The sequence below is a fragment of the Juglans microcarpa x Juglans regia genome, chromosome 1D (assembly GCF_004785595.1).
Source record: "Juglans microcarpa x Juglans regia isolate MS1-56 chromosome 1D, Jm3101_v1.0, whole genome shotgun sequence".
Taxonomy (NCBI): Eukaryota; Viridiplantae; Streptophyta; class Magnoliopsida; order Fagales; family Juglandaceae; genus Juglans; species Juglans microcarpa x Juglans regia.
In genome coordinates this window covers 4909994-4930979 of record NC_054594.1, presented here as the reverse complement: position 1 = coordinate 4930979, position 20986 = coordinate 4909994, and the positions used below count along the sequence as shown (strand labels likewise).

Sequence of the window (20986 nt, the reverse complement as noted above, 5' to 3'; positions counted from 1 at the left end):
GGGTAAGCAAGGTGGAGAGGGCACTTTGGTCCAAAAAGTTTCACTGCACAACGTACCAGAGGTCTATCCGGAAAAGGTGGCAGAGAAAAAGGAGAAGGTGACAGCGGAAAATGAGGATGGAGGATTTCGTGCAGGACTACTTCAGCCATCAACAGAGGGCAAAGCAGGAGTAGGAACTTCTAATGATCCATGCCTCAGGAACATGTTTAGAAGCCAGAAGGTAAGTCAACCCTTTGACCATGCACATGTTACCTTCGTACAAGAGGGTGATAGGTGTTTAGAACCCTCTGTCCTCTAATAGAACCATGGTCCTCACGTGGGGATGGATGCTGTAGCAAACCTAATATCAGGGACTTAAAGCCCTCATGGACCTACAAGGGAAATAGTTGTTGAAATGGGAACGCGGGAAATCACTAAAGGCAGTGTGGTGGCACCTACTGTTGAGGTACGTGGTTTTAAAAAAAATGATAAAAAAAAAAGGGTGGTTCTGGATAATTTACATGGCAAAGATGTTACCATGGCATTGGTTAATGTTAATGGTATGAGTACATTGAGGAAATAGAAAAGGAAAGCTCGTGAGTGTGTAACTAACACAGAAGGCAAGGGTAACTTGGTCTTGGCTAACATATCAAACTGTACTGCGAGGAACAAATATGAGGGGTTGTAAAAGGAGTTTACCTATGCAGGAATCTGTCGCAAAGAAGAAAAAGAGATGCTATGACACCAAAGGAATTACCATGGCTAAGGTAGAGGCTGGTTCCCAGCCCTGCCATCATCAATGAGCATCTTGGTGTGGAACTGCCGAGGTCTTGGGAACCCTCGGACAGTTAATGTCCTTACGAACTTAACTAAGGAAAAGTACCCGAACTTAGTTTTTCTAGTGGAAACTAAATGCAGAAGGAATAGAATGGAGGTAGTAAGGAGATGTTTGCAGATGGATGGGTGTTTTTCAGTGGATTGTGTGGGGTTTAGTGGGGGTATTGCTCTCCTTTGGAAAGAGGATTGGAGTGTTAAAGTCATCAATTATACAAGATGGCACATTAGTGCTTTGATCCAAGACAAAGGAAGTGGACCAACATGGCAATTCACAGGTTTCTATGGACATCCTGACACAGGGAAGAGAAGCAGTAGTTGGCAATTGCTAAAGATGCTCAAATCAACTAGTTCTATAGCTTGGTTATGCGCTGAGGACTTTAATGAGATCCTCCATCAAAGTGACAAGTTAGGTAGAGCCAATAGACCATACAAACAGATTGAGGATTTTAGACAAGCTGTGGAATATTGTGGTCTCAATGACATACAATCATATGGGCAGGAGTTTACTTGGTTGAATAATAGAAATGGCAGGGAATTTACCAAAGAAAAAATTGATAGAGCTCTTGGAAACAAAGAATGGAATGATCTCTATATCCATGGTGTATGCAATGTTCTCCCTGCCAGTAAGTCTGATCATTCTCCTTTGTCAATTAGTTTACATAACACTAATCAGGGGAGGAAGAATCGAAGATGGTGCTTTAGATATGAGATGGCCTGGGAACTGAAGGAAGAATGCCAGCAGGTGGTGAGTGAGGCATGGCAGAAAACTTGTACAACAGATTGTAAGGCCAAATTACTAAGGACCAAGCTTGAGCTATGCCAAAAGGATCTTTTGACTTGGAGGCAGACACTTAAGCAACAAGAAGATATGGTTATCAAAAAGGGGAAACAAAGTATTAGGCACCTTCAGAACACTGATACAGGTGAGCACTTAGCAACTATGAAACATATTCAAGAGGAAGTGGTGTTGGACTATTACAAAATCTCTTGCTCTGAAGCTGTCTTGGTGGGGAAAAATTCTTTGGTCCATTGTTCTAGAGACCTTTGTGATATTCATCAATTGTGGGAAAGGAAGTATAAAAGAAATAGTCAGTGTTACAACGATCTACTTGCGTTTCAATAATCTTCTAATCTTCTAATAAAGTGGTAGTAGATAATTCTTGATTACTAGATTTGGTTTTCAGGCAGCAAGGAAACATTGCCAGGTGGACTTTTGGTTAATAAAAAGAGAGCTAATAGAGGCCTATCACAACTAAAGGTTTGAGTTTCAAGTTTCAGTGTTGATTCTTGTAGAAAATTCTGAAAACGAGATATGACCACCTACTCTTTATCTTTATCATATGGGGTATCACAATGGTTTGAGGTTTTCCAGACTATAATATATGAGGTTTTGGATATTTGTGGGCTCTAGGAAACAATTTTCAGATTTGATGTTTATACATATGCGGACTGCAAGAGTTGATTTTGTTGATATGGCAGATTTGGGGCCTTAGATAAGATACAAAATTCTCATCTGATCTCATTTAATCTCATCCCATCTTATTTCTTAACATAATTCAAATACGAAATTTTCAAATTAATCATTACAACTTTTTCAAAGTTTCAAATAAAACAAAATAATTCCAACTTTTTCAAAATTTCAAATAAAAATTATATTATAAAATTATATTAATTCAATATTTTAACTTTATAATATTTTTTATTCAACTTTTTCTCTTTCCCTTTCCAAAATCCAAAAAATATTCAACTCAAATTATCTCACTACTATTCACAAACTATCTTACTACTATTCATAAACTTTTCATCTCATCTCACTCCCAAACAAGCCCTAACATTTTCGAATCTACAAGCTTTAGGAAAGATGTCCTATTAAATTTGAGGTGTTGGATTTTTAAGATTTTAAGAGCCGATTTCATTACAATTGAGGTTTTAGATTCTATAGGCTCTCATTCTGTAGACCTTACAAAATGATTTTGATAAAATTGAAGGTTTAGATTTTGGGGACGTATTTAAGCTGGATCGAGCGTTAAGTTTTAAGTTTGGTAGACTTTAATATATATGTGCTAGCCAAATATGAAGTTATAGATTGTAAGAAAGGATTTGGATACGATTGGAGGCCTTGGATTCTTTGAGTCTCAGTATGTAGGCTTTGATCTATAGATTAGTATATGGATAAGAATGGGTAAAACAAAAACAAAAAAAAATCCTGATTTATATTGTTTTTTAGGATGGCATCTCGTCGTTGGGCTTGAAACATTTTGGACTTGAACGCAATGATGAGGGTGGTTGCATCGTGGAGAAATTTAATCGAATGCACCCTTCCATTTTTGATGGTCGAGGCGACCCGACCCCAGTAGAGAATTGGATCCAAGACATCGAAGAAATAAGTCACGTCTTGAATTGCACTAATCAGCAGAAGGTACTGTACTATGCTTTCAAACTGAGGAGAGGCTAAGAGATGGTGGGTATTAGAAAGAATCATCAAGGAAGCTGATGGGAGGGGAGTTGCTAGCTAGCCCAACTTCAAGCAACTTTTCTTTGATCATTTCTTTCCAAGATCGGTCAGAGACATTAGGACCAGGAAGTTTTCCAACTTAGTGCAGGGGACTACGAAGGTGCACCAATATGCGGCCAAATTTGTTGAATTGACACACTTTACTTCATATCTAATCCCATATGTGGAGAAGGAGACCCAAAAGTTTGAAGAGGGACTGAATAATCGGGTGTATGAGCGAGTGGTGGCCCTTTAGATCCAAAAATTCTTAGGGTTAGTAGACAAGGCCACAATACTCGAGCAGAGCCTTAAGAGAAGCGCTGAACTTCAGGAGCAGAGGAAGAGGTTGACGCCATTAGGGTTCCCCTTGAGCGAGAATCAAGGACCACAAAAGAGGAGGAATGAAGCGAGCAACTCGGGCCGGAGACAAGTGTAGGACAATCAATGAAATAACCTCTGCAAGTCATGCAATGCAGTACATTTTGGGAAATGCAGAAGGGGGACCAGACGGTGTTTTCGAAGTGGTAAGCTTAGCCACCTCGTCAGAGATTGTCCAAGGCAATCAGATGGGAGTATGAACCCCAACTTGCCTCATAGGACTGATTTAGGAGCACAAGGTAAGAATCAACACAATAAAGTGTCAGCCCGAGTTCAAAACAATACAAGTACTCTACCCCTTTTCTTAAAAAAAAAATAAAAATAAACTAGTGTTATTTAACTCTGGGGCATTATAGTTAGGAATGATTATGTGATCTTTATTCTAATAAAGTTTGGTAAGAGTTGTCGTCGTAGGTATGAGAGTCGATTAATTACAACAATGATTTATTTATGAGATTTTAACCTTAGACATCTGGGTGGAATTATTAGAGTTTGCAATGGGAGATTGGCATGATGGTTTGGGAGTAAACTTTGTGAAGATTTGGAAATTAGTTGACTTGAGATCACTTAGGACTTAAATCTCAGCTATGGATTTTCAAATTTTTTAGGATTATTAGGAACAATTGGTTCTTAGGGACCAATTTGGATACCTTCATGAACAGAGTGTGAGATTAAGTATCCAAGACTTTGGAGAATTTTATTGTTGCTTTGCGTATGAGGGTGTTATATAATATGAAGAGTCTTGTTTGCTATTTGATATGAAGTTAGGTTTAGAACTTGGGTGAAGTTATTATTAGGCTTTTAATCAAGCCATTGTTAAGGGTTACGACTTGAATTGGACCCTGAAGTGTATGATGATCGATACTAGGTACGTGAATTAGTGAGTATTTAAGCTATTGAATGAAAATATCAGAAAGTTAAAATCTTGGAATATTAGGTTTGACAAGAATGATCGAGAATTAAAATAGGCACAGATGGGATGTGACGAATAAGTGTGTAGCCTTCGCTTGAGGTACTAACAAATTTCAAGGATGAAATTTTTATAAAGGGGGAGGATGTAATACCCCAGGCCCAGGGCCCAAGCCCAAGTGCTAACCCAAGCCTAGAAAAAAGGTGCAAGAACGTTGTTTCACCAAAGACCCTTAGTCTTTCCCCCTTCTTTCTTCCCCCATTCCCCGATAACCCCTATTCCCCTTTTCACGCATCCACAACCCAGAGTCACCCCTGTCCCCACACAACCACTCTCTGCATGTTCTCCTCCTCTTTATCTCACTATGCCCAACTCCCTCTCAAGTCCAATATGCAATTCATGCCCTCCCTCTCCTGCGATTTTCTTCATTGCGGTTTGGGACTGTGATTCGCTGGCCCTTCTCGGAGTCTCATTGCAATCAAGCCTCCTTACCAGAATGATATTGAACAAAGATAAGCTTTGGTTCACTAACCCTCCATTCACACGAGCCCTTGCATCGAACGCCACCCCTGCGTCTTGTTCCTTCGATTCCAGTCGCAAGCCGCCATTTGTTTTTGCTATGCCGCCGTGTGGTGGTGGCAACCCTCTCCCAACCCTCTCCACACCATTAGCCCTTACTTCATCAGTCAGTAAGCCTCACTTCTTTATTTCTCCATCTCTCTCTCTCTACTCTCTGTTCTTTTCCTCTATGTATCTCCATGCTTCACTCCCTCACGAATTCTCTCTATCACGTTCCTCTATTTTCCATTAGCTTTATGTTTTTTCCCTATGAACTATTTTGTTATGGGTTGTTTACGAGTGCACTTAGATTTTTAGTTTCAAGTTTTACAATTTTGTTTGTTAGTTGGTTTTGTACGTGTACAAGTATTAATATGTTAGCGATATCTTTGGATTAGGTTGCGACTCTACTATGGTTCAGGTTCCAGTCTTAGAGGATAGGATACAAGAGACATGTAAGTGGGGTTCTTATGCTAGACTTTGTATAGAAAGAAAATGATATGAGGTTGATTTTATGAAAAATGTGCATATTATGTTTTGATAAGAAATATGAAAACAACCTCAGTTATACGTTCTACATTTCTCATGAAACTTGGATAAAATAGACAATATTTTTTGTCATGACTGGTGTAAACATAAGCTATTTTTAGCATGTTATTTCTAAACTCTGTAAAAATAGAGCGAATATGAAATTTAAAAATTTGTACATGTTATGTGAAGATGTTCTGAATTTGTTTGAATATGTGAAAATGATCTGAATCTATTCAGTACTTTGTTTTCATATGATTGGGCATCTAAAGACCTTTGGCATAACTTTCTGATCTTGTATCTGATTTTGTTTCTGGTTTTGATCCGATGATTCTGATATTATGATTGTGATGGTACCAAAGATTTTGTTCTACTCTGATATATGTCTCTACCACGGGATATAATAGTGGCATCTGGCTCTGTCACGAGATATAATAGTGACCTCTAGCTATGTCACGGGATATAATAGTGACTTCTAACCCTACCACGGCAGATAATAGTTGCCTCTAGCCCCGCTACGAGATAAAATAGTGGCCTCTATTTTGAGTACATTACTTTGGGTGATGAACAATGATAAGTTCTGCTTAGTTAATTGCAGACATGCACAACCCTACTACTGGGGTTAAACATGGCATTTGATATGATATTGTGCTCTGATATGATAGACATGATGGTGATGTTCAGTTATGCTATGCCAAATGATAATTTTGAATATGAATGTCTTTTAATTGTTCGCATTCTGAAATTAAAGGTTTTTGTTCTGCATTATGAACTCTGTAAATACTCATGTTTACATACTACTATATGTTCTCTACTTACTGAGTTGTTGATTACTCAGTCATTCTCTTCATAATATTTTCAGATGACGTGAATGTGTCAATTGAGGATTAAGAATAAAAAGGCGGGAACAAGATTGTTGTGTGTAGGGGTAAGTATTGAGATTTCTAGAGACTACTATCTAGTAGATTGATTTGTTTTATCAATTTTGTTTCTTGGAAAGTTGACACTTTTATTGAGTCTTAAGGAGTTGATTTATTTGTTAGATTATTATTTTGATAACCTTGTAGAGATAGATACATAAGATGAGATAGTTTAATTTTATGTAACCAAACCAATCCTAAGTCTTCTGACGATTTATACCTATAGTAGAAACAAAAGTTATCATGTTATCAATTACTAATTATTTAATTTTAGAAGTAATGTATTTTAGTGTTTATGACAGTGACATCAATAATTATATGAAGATTATTTTTTATAGAAGAGTACGAAACTTGCAAATTCTAAATAAATTGGATATCTCATTCTCTCTTTTTTCTTTTTTTCTTCCTTTTTATTTTTTGTCGTTTTCATTTTACATCTGCCTTTTTCGAGGTGCTTTCAGTTTTTAAAGATTCTTTTAGGAAAAAAAAACAAAAGCTAATAACGACAAGATTTTAAATAATAAATATAAAATGTTTAACTAATGTAATTTTATTTAAAAAATAAATTTAAAATTTGAAATTTTATTAATCAAATCTTTCATTTAAGATGTATGATAAACTCTACACACCAATCTAATAATAAAACAACTCGTTTTAGAATTAAGATTTCTAATTCTCTCTAAATTTGTAGTGGGCTTTTAGACGGTTTAAATTAGCAAAATTTGCTTAGAATATTGATGATATAAATGTGTGGGAAAGATTTTTTGATATTAAGTTGAATTGAGTTTTTATGAATAGTAATAAATTAAAATAGTTGAATGAATTTTGTAAGACATATTTAAAATAGATTTAAAGTAGATATAAATATTATAAATTTAAATATATTTATGAAAAGTTGTAAAAAAAATTCAGTCTCACTATTAAACAGTACTCTGCATCTGCTACCTTTATCCCACTTCCGCGCAAAAAAAAAAAAAAAATTAAAGGCAAATAAGGGAACTTTGTAGGTGGATTCACGTGGGTTGGTCAAGTGGGGTTCAGTAATATTCCGAAATCTGAACTTTGTCAGATATGGGGCCAGCCAATAATCTCACTCAGAAGTAAGATCCGAATGCTTTTGGATGTTTAAAGCAATTTAAAAATGAATGCACTCAGCGACTTGTGCATCCAAACGAGACCGAAATATGCGTTTAAAAATAAAGTGCACTCAGCTCAAAGCAGTTTAAAAATGAAGACTCACGTTTGCAAATTTTCGAGGGACCCATACCCTCTTCCTTTTCTTCTGAATTGCTTCGAGCATGGGCCAAGAAAAGTTAGAGAAGATGTATAAAGAGTACTACGTGTTTCACGCAGTTTTGGTGTCGACCCTACTCTTTCCATGCATGCTTCTTTTCCCATTAAACCCGCAACACCACATAACATAATACTTTCTTGCAAAATCTGAGCCAAGTTACAATCAAAGTTCGATCCCATCCATCCCCTCTTTTACGTGAAGAAAAATGGCAGATGCTATCGTCTCTATTGTGGTGGAAAGGCTTGGTGATTTGCTCATACAAAAAGCAAAATCCAGCTTGCACGGGGTGAGCGACCAAGTTGAACTGCTACAAGATGAGCTCAAACTGATCCGATGTCTCCTAAAAGATGCAGATGCGAGGCAAAATGAAAGAGAGAATATTGTACGCCAGTGTGTTGCAGATATCAGAGATGTTGCTTATGACGCCGAAGATATTATTGAGAGGTATGCCCTCGAAGTTGGCTCCAGAAAGGGAAGAGGCATACAAAATGTCCTCAAGAGGTTTCTCTGCTTCTTGGGAGAAGCAAAAGCTATTTCTCAAACTAGCTCAGAGATTGGTAAAATAACAAAGAGAATTTCTACATTGAACTCACATTTACAAAATTATGGCATAAAATTTGATTCGAAGGAAGCTGGAGGCCCGAGTTCTTTGAGTGAGAAGATAAGAGAGCAAAGGCAAACTTATGCACATGTTGAATATGATCATGTTGTTGTTGGATTGGAGGATAACCTGAAGGAAGTGGTGGCTTGTTTGACAGAAGAGGTCAAATACAAGTACAGAGTCGTTTCCATATGTGGTATGGGCGGTCTTGGAAAGACTACTCTTGCTAGAAAGATTTATCATCACCAAGAAGTCAAGACTCACTTCAATTGTCGTGCCTGGGCATGTATTTCTCAACAATGTCAAAGAAGAGATGTTTGGGAAGGAGTTATGATCGGTCTTATCTCTCCATCTAAAGTGCAGAGAGATGAAATTCGAAGCATGACAGATGCAGAGCTTGCTGAGAAACTTTGTGAAATTCAGCAGCGAAAGAAATGTTTGGTGGTTCTAGATGATATCTGGAAAGTTGCGGATTGGAACAGTTTATGTGCTGCCTTCCCAATGAATCATACAAACAGCAGAATATTGCTTACCTCTCGTAATGAAGACTTGGCTTTGCAAGTAGATCCAAGGGGCCCCCTTCACAAATTACCATTTCTAAATGATGAAAACAGCTGGGAATTGCTTCAAAACTTAGCAATATCATGGAGATCAGAAGGTATATAAACAATATCTAATTCTCATCCGCTAGATTTTTCAAAAGTGTTTGATATAAAAAGATTGCTAGTTTAGTAGTCGAGGTAATATTTTTTTCCCCCGTTATTTAACTTAACGTTTTGAACATGAATTAAGAGAGAAAAAAAATATTCGTTTACAGCTTTAGCCTCTCTTAAAGGAATGAAATTAGTTTGCTACTTGATGATCGAGAAGTTTTGCAGTCTTTCCGTTAGAATTGGTTGATTTCACTACGGAACCTTAAATCCTCTAAAAAAATGACCAAAAGATGAAAAAAATTGTTAGTCTGAATGAAAACTTGACATTTTTTTTTTGTCAAAATTAAGCATGTATTTATTATAAGTATGAGAACATACATACATATTGATTTATTTTTTATTTTTTATTTTTTTTTTATGAGAGGATTCGAGAATATCCCATGAATCAAGTTTTTGTCAAGATTTTGAGGACCTCAAGTGGAAGAGACAGAAATATTTATATAAAAACTCAAGGGATATTGTTTTTAACATAAGACACCATTAAATTGGCTGAAAGTAAAAACCATATAACAACGCAAGTATTGAATAGATCAGGAGGGAAAATCTTTCAATAACAATGCATACTCTGCTTTTAGTCCATATTTTTCTTTGGTTTAGTCACTTTATAATTAGATATTATAAGCTTTCAATGCAAGACGGAATGATATTGTTTACATTGTTGTTGGCTATGCAGATTCTAAAATCAAGGAAGATATGAGCTGTTTAGGAAAAGAGATGGTTACATATTGTAAGGGTTTACCATTGGCCGTCATTGTCTTAGGAGGACTTTTGGCAACAAAGCAGACGTTAGAAGAGTGGACACACGTGCATAGAAATGTTAAATCATACATTCATCAACAGAAAGATCTTGGAATAAACACGGTGTTGGCTTTAAGTTATGATGATTTGCCTTCACACTTGAAATTGTGCTTCTTATATTTAGGCCATTTCCCAGAGGATTTTGAGATACGGACTAAGGAGTTAATTCAAATGTGGATGGCTGAAGGTCTTATACTTCAAACTAGAAGTAACAAGGAAACACTGGAGGATGTTGGCGAACGATATTTACAGCAGCTAGTTCAAAGGTGTATGGTACAAGTAGGACAAAAGAGTTTTGTTGCAGGGATCAAAACTTGTCGTCTCCATGATCTCATGAGAGACTTCTGTGTGGAAAAAGCTAAATTGGAAAACTTTCTCAATGTCATCAATATTAATGATGAGTCCAATGAAGAAATAGAAGCTCCCATTGGTAAAGTTAGAAGAGTTGCTATCAGTGGTGGATCAAATCTCGTTATAGTATCAAGATCACAAAAATATTTTCACCTAAGGTCTCTTCTAACATTCTCTGTGCCTTTGGAAGATCAAAAGTCTATGCTAGGGAACTTCAAATATCTTAGAGTCTTTAATTTTGTAATATCGACTATCAATCGCAGTCGAGTATTGGATTTGCCCCCTGAGATCAATAGTCTCATCCACTTGAGATTCTTATCTCTTAGGTATACTGGTGTAAGAAGTATCTCATCTCTAGAAAATTTGAAGTGCTTGCAAACACTAGATTTGCGATCAACAAATCGCGAAGCTAATGTGCCAAATGATATGTTCAGAAATATGGAGCACTTGCGGCATCTGTATCTACCTCGGTTTTCCAGAGTCAATGGGAAGTTGCAACTAGCTAATGCTAGTAAGCTACAAACACTTGTGAATATTCCTGTTTCCATATGTGATGTTAAAGATCTGACGACTGGATTTGACGAGTTTGGAAAGAAGTTAATGCCTTCAAAGTTCACATTCAATTGTCTTCATGTTCTTAAGATCACCATTCAACAAAGGAGCAATAATAAGAGAGTGGATATAACACCAATGGTAACGAGTTGTCCTCACATATATGAACTACGACTTTGGGGGAAAATAGAGAAATTGCCGGAACATGACAAAATTTCTCCGCATCTTATCCAGTTGAAGTTAAATTGGACTCATCTTGAAGAAGACCCAATGCTGATTTTGGAGAAGTTACCCAACTTAAAGATTCTCCACCTTGGGTCTTCTGCCTGCACAGGAGAGAAGATGATTTGTTCTGTAAGAGGATTTCCTCAACTTCAATCTCTCAGCCTTGTTGATTTAAATAAATTAGAGGAGTGGAAGGTGGAGGAAGGATCCTTGCCTAGCCTCTGCCATTTGAAGATTGAACGTTGCCACAAACTCAGGATGGTTCCAAATGGACTTCAGTTTATCACTACCCTACAAAAATTGGAAATCATAAACATGCCCATGCGATTCAGAGATAGACTTGGCAAAGGAGGACGAGATTTCTACAAAATCCGACACGTGTCTTCCCTTCAAATTTGAAGATTAAAGATTTTACTCAAAGGTAATATTAATGATAAAACAAAAAGTAATCTATATAGCAGTATACATATATATTATATATATAGCGGAGACTTCATATACTTAAATTTTTCAAAAACTTGATGGGAATGTGCTACTCCGCGCATGCTATATTCTAATTTCAATGTCTTTCGTACATTTAATTAATTACTTCTTTCTTAAGAGCATCTCTAATCTTGTCTTCATTTGGTATCTTTTGCAGCTTTATATATCTGTAATGAAAACATCTTGATTTGATTATATATAAATACTTGCAAAATTTGAAATCAGTTTTCATGGAACTAAAATCCGGTGGGACGACGTTCCATCATGAGTTGTAATAGAAAGGTTTTAAAATCTATTTTGGGTCTGCATGTCCTGATAAGTACCTCATTTAAAGGGAAAATTATAATTTGATATAATTACATGTTCTAATTGAGATTTGCAGGTGATCGATGAGATGAAAAATGCTCGAGTTTGGAGGTCTTGATCTCTGGAATTAAGTTTGTTGGGCTGACTTGTTTCTTCAATAAACTTGTATTATGTATTCTATCTAAATAAGAGGTTTGTAGCGCTCTAATATGATCATGATATCATGTCATGTGGGTGCTCAATTGAAAATTACATTTATTTTAAACTTTGATGTTGTAAATTATGATACTTTAGGCTTGAGAATATTTATAAATTTGTAATAAGAGAGTCAACTTATACTGAAAACTATATATGTTCGTACTGAAATTAGGTATGTTCGTTGGAGTTGGGAACTCAATTTATTTTAAATTCTGATGTTTAAGTCGTGTGAGATTTATTTTTTTACTCGAACTTTTACTCAATTTTATTTTAACATTTTTTAAACTAGAAAAATAAAAATATTTTTTTCTTTCAATGAAGATTGGCATCTGGCCGTGGTTGGTTAGTTGGACTTTCAGTGGCCGAGAGCGATTACAACTTTTTGTGAAGGAATTGTTAAAAGCATTTTTCATGTATAAACCGTAGGAATTGAAAGGCCTAGTCAACAGAATTTTCGTCTCTGTTCTCCTTCACAAATCCACAAATCTTTGCACGGTGCCGCCAGTGCTGTCTTACACCCACTGCAAGAAAAACCGTGTTTTCTCAAGAATGAGTTTGGTGGCAAAAATCATTCTTTTTGTGGGAAAAACCATATTCCCACAAATTTCGTTCGGGAATGGCTTGTGGCATATACGCCAAAAGTATTATTTCCCACAAGAGGTTTAATTCGTAGGAAATACATAGGTGTTCCCACGACAGATCATGCAGCAAAAGCCTATTAAGCTTGTTGCAAAAGAACGCTTACTTTCATTTATGCTCGTGGAGATCGGATCAATTACTGCAAGAGAGTCTGGTAGGTATTAGTATTTCCCACCAGAACATTTGGTGGCAAAAACATTTTCTATCGACGGGCGTGCATCCTCAGTAAAAGTATTAACTGAAAATTTCCTTCATTTGCATAGCTCTCCTGCTGCGCTGTCACAGACTTTTTGAGATGAACTTGTATCGACCATGTACTGGCGAAATTGCTTGTGTTGAGAAGCAGAGTAAAAGAAAAATAAACATAGCAATGGAAAGTAGGAAAAACTTCCTTTGATAATTGATAACAGTACACAGTGGTCTATATATAGACTTTTACAAGAGAATCAAAGAATAAAGTTTGTTATATCACAACAGAGACCAACCATCTATTCTGCAGTGTGAGGGAATTTGTTTTGTAGTGTATGGTTTACAATCCGTTGTGGCTCTGCAGTAGCTGTTGTGCTGTGTGTACTTTTATGCCGTGTAACATTATTTATACTGGATGCATATATGTTAATATGCCCCCTCGAGTCCAAAGGGGTGTCAACCGGTTTGAGACGAGATTTGAAGCTGTGGAATTTTTCTGCTACAATTGGCTTGGTCAAAACATCGGCTATTTGCTCTTTTGAGCTGTAAAAGTCAATCTTGAGAGTGTTGGCTGTAACTCTATCACGAATAAAGTGATAATCTATATCCATGTGCTTTGTTTTGGAATGATAAACAGGATTAGCACATAAGTACGTAGTTCCAAGGTTATCACACCAAAGTGTTGGTGCTTGATGCAAGGTTAACCCAAGTTCTCGAATAAGGGTCTGAAGCCAAAGTAACTCTGCTGCGGTGGATGCTAAGAACTTGTACTCATTTTCAATGGAAGACCTTGCAACAATCTTCTGTTTCTTGGAGCTCTAGGATATGAGATGCTTGCCAAGAAAATTATAGAAACCTTCAGTGGATCTCCTGTCGTCGGGGCAACCTCCCCAATCCGCATCTGAGTATGCGTGAAGTGTAAAGCTGGAGGGAGATGCAAAAAGGAGACCTTGATTTAAGGTACCTTTGAGATACCTCAGGATTCTTTTCAGAGCAGTCCAATGAGTGAGTTTGGGTGTGTGCATGAACTGAAAAATTTTATTCACTGCAAAGACTATATCAGGTCTGGTTAGTGACAGATATTGAAGGCCACCAACTAAGCTATGATATAAGGTCGGGTCATCAAAATCAGGAGAGTCAAACTTTGAGAGTTTGATAGAAGAAGCCACTGGGAGGTCACAGGCTTGGACTGGAGCATGTTGCTGCGTGTGAGAAGTTGTTTGATATATTTCCTTTGAGAAAGTAGTAGACCACCAGGAGTATAGTCGATTTCGAGTCCAAGGAAAAATGAGAGTTTGCCGAGTTCATGAACTGGAAAGGCTAGACTCATATCATGGATCAAAGTATTGATGGCAGAGGACTGTGAGGCAGTGATGACTATGTCATCTACATACAAAGGTAGAAACATACAGATAGCACCATGATTGAAAATAAAAAGAGAGGGATCGGCTTTAGAGGCCAAGAAACCGTACTCAGTTAACCACGAGCTGAGCTAAGCAAACCAAGCCCTTGGTGCTTGTTTGAGTCCGTAGATAGCCTTTGTGAGTTTGCACACATAGTTGGGATAAGTTGAACTTACAAATCCTTGAGGCTGCTACATGAAAACTTCATCAGTGAGTGTACCATGTAGGAAAACATTTTCAATGCCTAGCTGACGCAGTGAACAGCCATGAGAGACAGCAATGGAAAGGATAAGCCGAATTGTTGTTGGCTTAACTATTGGACTAAAGGTCTCTTGATAGTCTATGCCAGGTTGTTGATAAAAGCCTTTGGCAACTAATCTGGCTTTTCTCCTTTGACAAGAGCAATCGGCATTTGTTTTGATTCTAAAACCCATCGACAACCAAGAATGTTGGAATTTGTAGAGAGAGGAACCAAAATCCAGGTATTGTTTTTTAGCTAGGCAGCATACTCTATTTCCATTGCTTGACGCCAATCTGAGAACTTGGAAGCTACTAAATAGCTTGATGGGTCATTGGGAACCGAGGCACTGGTAGTGAGACACTGTCGAGAAGGGTAGAGCACGGTTCCATCAGTGAAAACTTTGGGACGGGAAGAGTGAGTTTGAGCTCTAGTGATGATGGGGGACCTGGGCGGGATGAGGATTGTTGATGATGCGGGAGGACTGGATGTGGGTAAGGGGTTTGATGAATCTGGGGTGTGGGAGGTTGATGAAGACATTGAGGAAGTAGTTTGGGAGAGATTAGATGGACCAGGGCCTAAGAGAGAGGGTGTGGGCTGAGCGGATGTTGGATCGGGTTGGGAGGAATTTGGGTGTGGGCCTAAAATGGATGTGTTAAAGAACGGAAGCAAAGTGTGAGATTGGGAGGAAGGGAGAGATGGGTGGGTGGGCTTTATCTGAGAAAAGGGGAATGAAGACTCATGAAATGTAGCATCTCGTGAGATGTACATTCTATTGTTGGCAAGATCTAAACATTTGTAGTCTTTGTGTGTTGCACTATAGCCCAGAAATAAACAAGATATGGAACGAAAGTTGAATTTATGAGAGAGATATGGCCTTAGATTAGGCCAGCATTGACAACCAAAAACTTTTAAGAAATTGGTCACTTTTGTAAACTTTGAAAAATGGAGACTGATTTTGAAGAGTTGGAGTGGGAAGCTTGTTTATAAGGTAGAAAACAATTTCAAAAGCATCGGCCCAATATGTGAAGGGAAGTGATGCTTGGGCTAGAAGGGCAAGCCCAGTTTCAACTATATGACGATGTTTTCTTTCTACAAGTACATTTTGTTAATGAGTATGAGGACATGAAATACGATGATTAATTCCAAGTTTTTGACACAAAGAGGTGATAGGTTTGAATTCACCACCTCCATCAGTTTGAAGATTAAGTAACTTGGTATTAAATAATCTTTCAACAAATGGCAAAAATTTAGAGACTATATGAACTACATCCGATTTGAATTTGATGGAAAATGACCACGTGTATCTGGTAAAATGATCTACAAAGGAGATGGAGTATTTGAAGCCCAACCGAGATACATAAGGGGCTGGGCCCCAAAGATTAGAACAAATCAAAGCTAAAGGCCTATTGTAAAGGGCCTGACTAGAAGAAAATGGCAGCTGATGAGATTTGGCCAACGGACACACGGGACATTTGAAGACGTCTTTAGTGGGACAAATGGACAAGCATTGATTGCGCAGGATGCGAGTGACAAGAGCTAAGGAAGGGTGGCCCATCCATCTGTGCCATTGAGCAAGGGAGATTTTCTCGCTAACATTGACGGTGGGAGAGGAAGCGTTGGTAGGTGGAAACACGTAGAGTCCGTCACGGGTTGGACTGGTGAGGAGGATTTTCTTGGTCATTGAGTCCTTCACAGAAAAATGGGATGAGTGAAATTCGAAGAAACAATGATTGTCAATACAAAATCGAAGCACATATATGAGGTTTTTGGTGATGGAAGGTACGTGCAGTAGATTACGAAGAAGAAAGGGAGAAGAGTCAGTGGAAAGAGAGGTGTCACCATGGTTATGAATAGGAAGACCAGTGCCGTTTCCAACTCGAATTGTTTCACCACCAGTGTACGGTTCCGAGGACATGTTTAAGTTGGCCAGATCGTTGGTGATATGGTGCATAGCCGCAGAATCAGGATACCAAATGTTGTCTGATGTTGAACTTGGAGCCGTGTAATTAGCAGAAAAATCATTTTGAGCAGAGGAATGTGCAAAGAAGTTGTTTGAAGAATCATACTGATAGGAATAATTAAACCTGTTTCAGCATTGGAGAGCAACATGTCCATACTTGTTGCAGACTTGACAGCGACTTGACAGGTAGGCCTCTGCATGTTGTGTTGTTGGATGCCATTGTTGGTTTTAAAAATTCATCCGCCACGGCTATTGTTTGATATTCTGCCACAACCACAACCTTTCCTACCATTTCTGAAATGACCACGACCATGGTAGGAATTTGCTATGCTGAAGTTGGCGGAAAAATCAAGTGAAGCTGTACTGTTTTTGGAATTATGAGAGAGTCGACTTTCATGTATTAGAAGGAGTTGGTATAGTTCATGAGAGGTCAATGGTTCAGCTCTTGTGGTGATAGAAGTGATAAAGGATTCATAGGCAGAGCCTAAACCATTGAGGAGGTAGGAAACAAGCTCCTTCTCAGATATGGTATTGCCAGTAGCAGCAACGGAGTCAGCAAGTAAACGCACTTTGCAAAAATAATCCGTAATGGATTGGTCACCTCTGGATAGATTTGTAAGTTGGAACCTGATTTGGAATTCTTTAGCTTGAGAGTGAGATGAGAACATTAAGGCTACTTAGTTCCAAAGATCTCGGGCAGTAGAGGAGGAGAGGACATGACCCAAGATAAAGTCTGAAAGGGAGGAGAATAGCACACTGAGGACCATTTGGTCTGTACGTCTTCAAAGAGAGAAGGCAGGGTTGGGTTTGTAGGGTTGATTAGGGTCATTGATTTGGAATGCTGGAGGTTTTGGTAAGGTGCCATCAACATAGCCGTATAGATCTTGACCACGCAGATACGCTGAGATTTGGACTTTCCAAAGGAGGTAATTCTTTGTGGTGAGTTTTGTTGAAATGATGTGAGAGAAGGAGGAAGGAATAGATGGAGAAGGAGAGGGAGAGGGAGAAGGAGGAGTAGAGGGAGAGGGAGAGAGAGAGGGAGATGGATTGGCCATGGATCGGGAAGACTAGCTGAGTCGAATGGCTCTCGATATGGCTCTCGATACCATGTTGAGAAGCAGAGTAAAAGAAAAATAAACATAGCAATGGAAAGTAGGAAAAACTTCCTTTGATAATTGATAACAGTACATAGTGGTCTATATATAGACTTTTACAAGAGAATCAAAGAATAAAGTTTGTTACATCACAGCAGAGACCAACCATCTATTCTGCAGTGCAAGGGAATCTATTTTGCAGTGTATGGTTTACAATCCGTTGTGGCTCTGCACTAGCTGTTGTGCTGTGTGTACTGTTATGTCGTGTATCATTATTTATACTAGATGTATATATGTTAATAGCTTGGACGGGAAAAAGAGTGTGCGACCCAGATTTTAGCTATTGCAACGATTTTCTCCGACACAAAATGTGGGTTGTGTTGTAGTGCGGCCATGTCGTGGCCCCATATGCCCAAGTTGACAGCATTCCTACAGTTTCCAAACAAAAATAAAGAAAACCCATAGTGGACACATTAATAGAGATATTGGATCTATCTATTGCCAACTAAAACCATATGCTCAAGTTGGTTTCTTCCTAATACTTTTTTTCATCTCATGAGTTGATGCATTATACGATGTCATACCAGGCAATTAATTTTCTACTTAATTATCTACTGCGATGTCATACGAGATCAACTTAATTTTCTACTGTTTGTGTTGAGTCAATTATATATTCTTCCTCTCTTTTATAAGAGATATGGTGGAGAGTGAATGTTTGGCCAGTATATTTATAATCAATAGTATTTTTTCTCTTCGCCGCTTCCAAAAATTATTTTCTGGATGTGGAAAGGGAAAGAGCATGCTGAGCACAAGTATGGAGTTACAGGTATTGGTAGGACATGTTTTATTTTTCATAGTGGAACTTTAATGGAGAATTAATTAAGTCCCTCACATATGTTTCTCTGTTTTTTTCTGCATAAATAATGATGTAAATTTGTACAAAATGGGATTAGACAGCACTTTGGACACTTAAAGGCTTGAAGGTTTATGGAAATACTTTCGAATGATGATTTTATCTTTTGTTGGTGTATTTGTTTACACTCAAGTTAGAGATGTACAATGCATTGTTTATGTTTTAGTTTGGAAACTGAACTGGTGTATTTCATTCCATGGTTGTATGTTGAGTTGTAAATGTTAATTAATTGTGAAGTATGGAGTATGTTATTTATATGCACTGGAATGAGGTGCTGCTTGGATAGCCCAAACTATATTTTGTTAAAGTTAAATCAGGTAGTTCAATAAAATTCTAATTATATGAAATGAGTGGAGGAATTTTCCATGTAATTATAGGATGGTCTCTTTTTGCCATGCCATTTGCCATGATCGTTCTCTTTTTGCAGTTGAATCTCTCATTTATAAATACCAAGAGTACTGATGCACACAAAGACAAAGTCACTTACAAGAAAGTTCACAACTAGTTAGTTGAGGTTATACACAACAAAGGCCACAAAAGTACGATATACAAAATTCCCTCCCGTAATGGGGCTTCACTATGACTGTATGAAATACAATGAAATTATTATAGAAATAATCCAATACATGAATTAGTGTGTGTTTTGCTAGGATATCTACTTCTTGCCGTTGTATAGCGAGTTGGTTGTTGTGGACCTTGAACTCCCTCTTTAGAAGTTGTTCCTCTCTTTTTCGAAGCTCCTTCTCCATCCTAACAATTCAGTTTCTATCTTGGCAAGGTTTTTTTTCTTTGTCTTCACCACTATCTGCCCATTTGAAATAATTGCAGTATAGTAATCCCTAATGACCATAAACAAACAATCGGTACTTGGGTATCAAAATTCTATACAAACTAATGAAACGACAATTAATTATAGGGCTATCAAAATCAATCATTTAATGATGCAATATACGGCTCTCAAAATCTCTAAATGATTAAAAATAATTCCAAAGGCAACACCATAAATTTACGATTTGGGCTCTTTTTGGTTGAGTGAAATATTTATGAAGTGATGAAGTCTTGGGAGAGCTAATTTAGCCACCGAATTTTAGTAGCCACCTTTTTAAATCAAAAACCATATATCCAACTTTCTCATTTCACTTCATCAAGGCCAAAATAACAAGTTGCAGGGAAGCCATCGTCTTATCTCACGAGTCTAATACTTACCTTGTCCATCCTTTACAAACCTTCAATTCAACTTAAAAGGTTTCCATGCACCTCAAGCCGTCTAGTGTTTTAGGCTCTAAAATGACTCAATATATTATTTAGCTTCTCAGAAAAGCCTAGGCATCAACTCCACCCTTTAACTCTTCCTTTCCAAAAGAATTGAATTTGTACAAAAGAGAAAAAAATAGCAAGAATTCAGTCTCAAGACTAAGGTTATTTACAGTACCATCGATCACATTGTAGGAGCTGAAGTTAGAAATTCCATCATATAGTATCAAAACTGGTTAGCTCCATTTGTATGCAAGCCCACAAGTTTCAATCAATGATGTTAACAAGCTTGTAACTTATATTTGGGTTCCTATCATCATGCTACTATGTCTTGCTGTTTCACCTAAAAACCTATGTATAAAAATTTATTGCTTGCAGGAATTAGTGTTTTATTTTGTTTTTAAGCAATGATATGTATATATATACATATATGTATATATGTCTATGGCTGGTGTTTTACAGCAAGCATTACTTATCATGTAGGTAACAAATTACGATTCCTGATTATATAGGTAACAAATTACCACCAAAACTCATATCATATCATGTAAACTCAGACATAGGGAGGAGAGAGAGCGAAGTTCTTTGGAATTTGACGAGCGGGAGAGAAGTCATCAATTCCTGATTCCTCCAAAGTTTTTAGGAAAGGCACTTCAAGTTTCTTTCCTTTTCTTATGGGTTTTCATAGCCTTTAGAAGTATAAGGCCCCAATGGAAGACACAAACTAAATGGTCTATACTCTAAAATGATTAATCAATGATACAATTGGGAGCCCTATTGTATTAACAATGGCATAGATGCAAAGCCAAAAAGGAGGACGCAGAAGAGCAATATGCGCGCATGGTAGAAGACGAGGTAACATAATGTCGTTACTGGAAAGAAATTATTATTGTTCAATTCTTACACCCTTACGTACGAGTACCTACTGCTATTTATAGATACAAAGGAATGAGTAAAACAATAAAACAATAAGAAAAAAATATTTGCAGCTCACTATAATGGATTTATATTCCTTTGCTTCTGCACGATACTTGCATCTGGTGGATCCTTCTTCCTACAGCTATTATTTTTCTGTAATCTCAACATCCCCCTGCAAGATGGAGATTAAATTTTGATGACTCCCATCTTGGATAAAAGCCTACTGAACGTGGGAGAATTGAGAGGTTTT

At 37.5% G+C, this 20986-nt stretch overlaps 1 protein-coding gene across 1 annotated transcript; it reads left to right on the top strand.

The window, feature by feature from the left end:
- The first annotated feature begins 8103 nt into the window (after window positions 1-8103).
- Window positions 8104-12319, top strand: LOC121255289 (putative disease resistance protein At1g50180). Its single transcript, XM_041155579.1, has 3 exons — window positions 8104-9157; window positions 9886-11559; window positions 12004-12319. Exons 1-2 carry the CDS (start codon window positions 8104-8106, stop codon window positions 11535-11537), a joined length of 2706 nt encoding a protein of 901 aa, XP_041011513.1. The 3' UTR covers window positions 11538-11559; window positions 12004-12319.
- The last annotated feature ends 8667 nt before the right edge of the window (window positions 12320-20986 follow it).

What these genes read in the sequence shown, in the direction of transcription:
- LOC121255289 (XM_041155579.1), top strand. Translation starts at nt 8,104, where the DNA reads ATGGCAGATGCTATCGTCTCTATTGTGGTGGAAAGGCTTGGTGATTTG. An exon ending in AATATCATGGAGATCAGAAG is followed by an intron (nt 9,158 to 9,885) that starts GTATATAAACAA and finishes TTGGCTATGCAG; the next exon opens with ATTCTAAAATCAAGGAAGAT.